Raw genomic sequence first — 6,851 nt, 5'->3', positions numbered from 1 at the left:
GCAGTAGCTGGCTTTGCATCTGATATCCTTCAAATGAGCATCCAGATATCATCACAGGGCCAGGTTGTGAGCATGTGTGAGGGGTCTTGTTCTATTTTTATGAATTTTTATTACAGCTTGTCTAAAGCTTCAAGCGCTGTACTTTGTAATTATTTTAGGAATTTAAAACTGCTTAACTGTGTATTTTTATGTCAAAAATTGTTTGGGTGACAAAATGATGAGAATAAAAGTACCTGCATCATATCTGACCTGATTTTATAAAGCTTCAAAAAATTTGATATGTTGTTCCTTAAGTTTTCTCTGTAATGTTGAAAAAATAAAATAAAGGTAAAATTTGAGAAGTGTTACATTGTATTTTTGGAAATTTGTTCTTACAAGTTGAATTACACCTTGGATATTTTTTAATAGAGAGTGCCAATATTTTAATGGAAAAAATAATAGTAATGGGATTGGTTTTGAGTTCTAGAACTAAATCTTATAGATGACCTGGAGTTTTTTAGGCCATAAAGGAAACAAAGAGCTCTTAGTTTAGCTAATATAAAAATGCAATGAAATTTTTATGAAATTAATTTCAAACAATTAAATTGCATATTAGTTTGTGAAACATTCTGTCACTAACTTGAAACGACAAATATAAGCTAATTAACTTTGAAATTAATGCAAATATAAGAAAAATATGATGAGGAAATGCATAATTATGTGCAAGTTTCTCTCTATACATTTAACAAAGAACACACATTACATTTACCATTTTAAACAAAGTAATGCTATAAAACAATGGTCGTCATAAGATAAAGGTAGTCTCTGTCTTGAATTTCTTCCTTTCTGCTCAGGGCAACCAATCAAATCCTACAAGAGCAGGTTCTTCAGGTGAGAGAGGGAAAGCAGCCTGGAATTTACAATCTGAGTCTTGAGTTTACTCATTGCTGATTTCACTTCTTTGTTTCTCAATGTGTAGATGATGGGGTTCAATATAGGTGTGAAAACTGTAGAGAACACAGAAAAGACTTTATCCACTGGAAAGCTGCTGAAAGGCCAGACATAGATGAATATGCAGGGTCCAAAGAAGAGGGTCACCACCGTGATGTGGGCAGTCAAAGTGCTGCGGGCCTTGGCCATGCCCCCTGAAGAATGGCGGCAAACAGTAACAAGGATGACCACGTAGGAGATTAGCAAGAGCAAGAAAGAAGTCACCCCCATAAGACCACTGTCCAAAAGCATCAGCACTTCAGGGATGTACGTGTCTGTACAGGCAAGCTTGATAACCAAAGTAAGGTCACAATAATAACTATCCACTATGTTGGGGCCACAGAAGGGCAAATTTACAGTGAAAGCTAACTGACTCAAGGAGTGTATAACTCCAATGACCCAAGAGCCTACCACCAAGCTTGTGCACTTGCACAAGTTCATGATGACTGTGTAATGCAGAGGTTTGCATATGGCTACATACCTGTCATATGCCATGGCTACAAGGAGGACCATTTCACCACCAGCAAAGACATGGAGCAAAAATATCTGGGCCATGCAACCCTCAAAGGAGATAGTCTTGGGTTCATGAAGAAAATCATAGATCATCTTTGGGGTTGCATATGTGGCCAGAAGAACATCAAGAACAGAGAGATTACTAAGCATAATGTACATAGGTGTATGCAAGGCAGGTTCTGAAATCACTGTGACAACAATAAGAAAGTTTCCAAGGACAATGAGGATATATAAGAAGTTAAAAAACACAAAGAAGAAACACTGGAGCTTCCAGGAACTAGAGAGTCCCAGCAACACAAACTCAGTGACCCTAGAATAATTTTGCTGATCCATGGTCTCAGGCTATAAGGGAAATCCCTACAAAGAGAAACATTAATGGGTTATTATGAAGAACACGAAGAGTAGACCACAACCCCAAAGTGTTCATCTCAATATTAATTTTAAATGTTCTACAATTATCCTGTTAGGAAATACCTTCTCTGTGATTTTTATACTATGTTTTCCCCTCAAGTATTCTCATGAACAAAATATAACTTTGGTGTAAAACATAATGTATCAACAGCTCCATTATATAAATTTGTGGGTTAAGTCTGATGATAAACAAACAGCTTGTGGACATTGAAAAGAACTTAACTACAAGATACTAAGAGATCCAGATCTAAGGGATCCACTGTCTTTCTCACTCTGGTGTTTTATATTATCTACTTGGGAGGATCTATAAGGAGTTTCAATTCTTAGAAGAATTCTCAAGAAACAATGTTTACATATTTTATCTTTTGCCCCCTCCATCCCGCCCCATTTCTCTCTCCTCTTGTCTCTATCTGCTACTTAACCCCTGCAACCATACCATTAAGACTTTTTAATCCATGTTGTCTCTGACATTATGACAATTGCTTTGGTTTTAAGTAAAGTCCCTTGCAAATAACATTGTAATATGTGAAATTAAATATACGGAGATGGCCAATATTTGCGTATAGAATATCAATAGGCAAGGTCAACACAAAGATCTGATTGAATTTAATAATTGACAAGTAGCTCATTTGAAGGTTGATAGTAACATTTCACTCATCAGTACAGAAATCTTCCAAAATAAGTAGTTATAATCAGTAATTATTACATTTGTAGGCTTCGACTAGAATTTCTCTGACCCAATAAAGTAAGTTATGTTCTTTGAAAAATACTCAGCAGCACAATGCTTTCCTATTAGGCAAAAATTAAGATAATTAATAACAATCATAATAGTGAACATTTGAGATAATAAAGTTGCAAAGAGATTATAAAGTAATCCATTCTGCCTGTGTTTTCTGTGTGACTTCTTTTAAGTAATACAGAAAAAGACTTCCAAGGAAATATTTAATGATTTGATGATTCATTGAAGTGTCAAAATCTTTTAGTTAATAATATAGAGGGTTTTTATTTTTATTTTGTTTTTTAAGAAAGGAGGCTCCCATAAAATATTTCATTTTATATGCTATTATAAGTGACAGTCTCTGTAAAAGATTATGAAAAATACTATATGTCAATATGCCAAACTACTAAGTGTGAAAGTCTTTTTAAATACATGCATAGGTGAGCACTAATTTTGTTCCATTTTTTATATTGGAAATTTTAAGCTCAAAATGTTAATTAATATGTTCAGTATGGTATAGTAAGCAAATTAAGCATCCTGAATTTCATTCCAGGTCTTCAGAGCTCTTTCTATCACACTCAATAGTACAGCCTCTAGTGAAATTTAAATGTGTGGTTTAAGAATATACAGCAAATAAAATCATCTAGTCTAGAAAATGAGAGGATTGATTGATTCAGGAAGTTGATTTAAAACCCACTAAATGTTACGAAATGTACTATAAATGAATTTCATAATACTAGCCCTTTCTACTTAAAACTATGAAAGCTCATCTATAATTTGTTTTCCCAAGTGGCTGATGCATTTTACTTAAAGGGATAAATTTTAGTTTGTAATTCATTAGTTTGGAAAATTTTATCTCCTGGTAATATTTGTTAAATGGACTGTTGCTATAATTCCCCCTACCAAGTTTTTTTTCAAAATCTTCAGCATAAAGAAATGATCATGTGAGTGAGCAATGCTTGGCAAAATAACTAAAATGGAAAGTGTAATAAAGAACATGTAGATAAATAATTATCACTTGGATGAAGAAATTTTCACCCAAAAGTGGCACATATAAATATAAAGAGGAAAAATTGAGAATAAACTGTTCTCGAACATATCATTTAATCTGATCATTTAGTAAATGACAAAATTCAATGATAACTGCCTTTTAGTGAAAATAGTGAGAAATGAATGTGGTGTGGATAAGGGAAGAAGAAAAATGCCAGTAATCCTGAATGAAAGTAGCACCATACCAACCTACTGAATGTCAACTAAGCTGGGAAGGAGCAAGATAAATAGAAATGATGTTGGCATGCTGCTTTTGTAGAGTGTCCTTATTTAGCATAACAGAAGAAAAACCTTAAGACCAACCAACAAACATAAAAATCAAACAGCTAAACATGATAGGAATTTATCCAGTCTTTATGCCACTTTCTACAGCATCCAAAGATAAATCTAAAGTCCCAGGCTAAAATGGATGTAAATATTTTGTGAATGAGCAAAGTGAATTTGAACAAAACTTAAAGCCCAAATATCACAAGCCATTTCTCCAAGTTTTTATCCTTGGGTTAAAGGTCTTACCATCATCTTTCAAAAAAGATAATTTCAGGCAAATGGATTGCCAAGCAAATGGTTGACATAAAACAAACATACCAGATTCAATTATCTACAGATTTTGAGAAAGTTGAAACAGGTTTGGCTTCTTTCAGGTCAAGTTCCCCTGTAGTAGAACTGCATCAGAGGTACATTGTGCATCTGAGCTGCACTGTAACTACAACAAATAAGAAGAGCTTCCTCTTCTTCGCAACATTCTATTTCACCCTTTTCTCATTTTATCATTTCTACATCTAAATACAGGACTGGAGTTAGAATAGGGACTCAGGGAGGAGAGTTGTGTCCCATGGTGATTCCTTATCATTTGATGTTTACTGGATTGTTGAATAAGAAAAATGGCATAAGTCCAGAAAGCAAAATCATTTTCAATTTTTGCCCAACTACTGTGTCTTACCCACAACCAATTACCTGCATTATGATTCCAATAAATTTAGAAAACTTTTACATGTAGAAATTTCTGAATGACTTCATAAGGAATCAAATTGAACTGAGCATTTTGTAATACTTTTCAGCTAGGTAGGAAAAAAATTTAAAAATGCAGCAAAGCAAATCTGATTCCCAGAAATGGCAATGTATAATGAATTATTCTTTTAATCTTAACTTTAGATATCATTGTTAAAACATTCAATGTAATCAGATTTGCATTCTTAGTTTGCATAAACTCTACATAATTTGGGGGTAGAGATATGAGAATATCATAACATTAATTTGATATGTTAGTTTTTATTTAGGAGTTTTGCATATAAGTTAAGAAGTGAAATTCATTTATGTTTAAGTTACTATAGTACACACTTCTAATTTAGTTGGTTAGACAATGATAGACTTACAAACTTAGTGGAAGTCCTGAAAAAAGCACTTCTACATCCTATAATTTTACATTTTTTGATTATTTGGAAGAAGTTGTAATAAACTTGAATGTATGAGTCTGAATGTATCTTTTGAGGGTTAAATCTTTTTTTAATATATTCCATAGTATTGGCAACTTCATTTTCTCCTCCTTAAGCACATTTGTCAATGTATGCTTCCTTAAGAAATTTTAAAAATCACTTAGTTGAATCTGTTGATTTCTGCTTTTACATAACCTTAATTGTTTAATCTCCTCAATTTATAAATTTTTTGCAGTTTTTCTAATCTCTAATGATTAATTGTATAGTCTCATTTTTATTTTGATCAATCCCCACCCTTCATTTGCCAGTAGTCATATTTGGTTTCACTAGTAACCATAAAAGTTTACTTGTTCCATTCACTTTAAGAACTCCTGTTTTTGCTTTAAAAAGTTATACATATTTATGGTATATGTTTCAGTCAGTTTTGTCATTGGTGACCAAAACACCTGACAAGAATAATTAGAGGAGGAAAAGTTTATTTGGGGGGTCATAGTTTCACAGGTTACAGTCCATAGAAGGCTGTTTCCATTTCTTGGGGCTGGAGGTGAGGCACAACATGTTGGTGGAACAATGTAGTAGAGGAAAATGGCTCAGGATATTGCTCCTCATTTCATTGACAAAATATATACCCCAAAGGCATGCCCCAAGGGACCCACCTCCTCCAGCCACATCCCACCATCCTACAGGGAATAATAACTCACTGAGTTAAGGCTATCATAACCCAATCATTTCACCTCTAAACCTTCTTGGATTTCTCACACATGGACTTTAGGGGGACACGTGGTATCAAACCATAACAGTGAACAATATGATGTCTTGATATATGTACACATTGTGGACTGCCAAAATCAAGCTATTTACCATATGTATTACAACATGCACTTACCAATTGTTTGGGGGTGAGAACATTTAAAATCTATTTTCCTAGAAAATTTTAATATACATTATATTGTCATTACTGTATTTACCATGATATACAATAGATTTCTTGAAATTATTCTTTCTAATTGAAATTTTTTTGTCCTTTGATTATCTCCTTAATCCCCTCAAAGCATTCTCTGATGAGCATTTTGATGTCTATTTCTGTGAATTTGAATTTTACACTCCACATAAGAGTAAGACCCTGCTATGTTTGTCCTTCTGTGCATGGTTTATTTCACTTTATACTGTATTATCTTCCAGGTTCATTCATGCCATTGCAAATGAACATATTTCCTTCAATGGAATACTATACAGTATTCCATTGTGCATATATAACAGGTTTTCTCTATCCATTCATATTGATCAACACATAGGTTGACCCATCTCTTGGCTACTATCAACAATGATGCAATGACACAGGAGTACAGATATCTCATTGTATTCAGATACCTTTGAATAGATATGCAGTAGTTGAACAGCTGTATCATACGGTAGTTATATTTTCACTTTTTTTTAGGAAGCTCTGTACTGTTGTTCATAACTAATATATTACCATATATTCCCACCCAAAGTATGCAATAGTTCTCTTTTCTCCACATCCTCACAAACATTTATTTATTTTTTCTTTTTTGATCATACTCATTCTAATAGAAAATAGATATGTAGTGGCATATCACCATGTTTTTTGCATTTCCCTGATAATTAGTGATGAGAACATTTTTTTTCATATACTTGTTGGCCATTTGTATGTCTTCTTTGAGATATAACAGTTCAGAATCTTTCCTGTTTTTTAACTGGTGTATTTCTTTCCTTGCTCTTGAGTTGCTGAATTCCTA

The 6,851-nt window shown here is 33.3% G+C and overlaps 1 protein-coding gene across 1 annotated transcript; it reads right to left on the bottom strand.

Moving 5' to 3' along the window:
• Window positions 1–849: 849 nt before the first annotated feature.
• Window positions 850–1,818, bottom strand: LOC107137870 (olfactory receptor 4K15-like). The gene has a single exon (XM_015480306.1). The coding sequence runs from the start codon at window positions 1,813–1,815 to the stop codon at window positions 850–852; it is 966 nt and encodes a 321-aa protein (XP_015335792.1). The 5' UTR covers window positions 1,816–1,818.
• Between the last annotated feature and the right edge of the window lie 5,033 nt (window positions 1,819–6,851).

This window comes from Marmota marmota, unplaced genomic scaffold (assembly GCF_001458135.2).
Source record: "Marmota marmota marmota unplaced genomic scaffold, marMar, whole genome shotgun sequence".
Lineage (NCBI taxonomy): Eukaryota > Metazoa > Chordata > Mammalia > Rodentia > Sciuridae > Marmota > Marmota marmota.
Note: the sequence above shows the minus strand (reverse complement) of the source record. Positions and strands in the feature narration are given on the sequence as shown.

Excerpts from the sequence above, each read along its gene's own strand:
- LOC107137870 (XM_015480306.1), bottom strand. The coding sequence starts at position 1,815 with ATGGATCAGCAAAATTATTCTAGGGTCACTGAGTTTGTGTTGCTGGGA.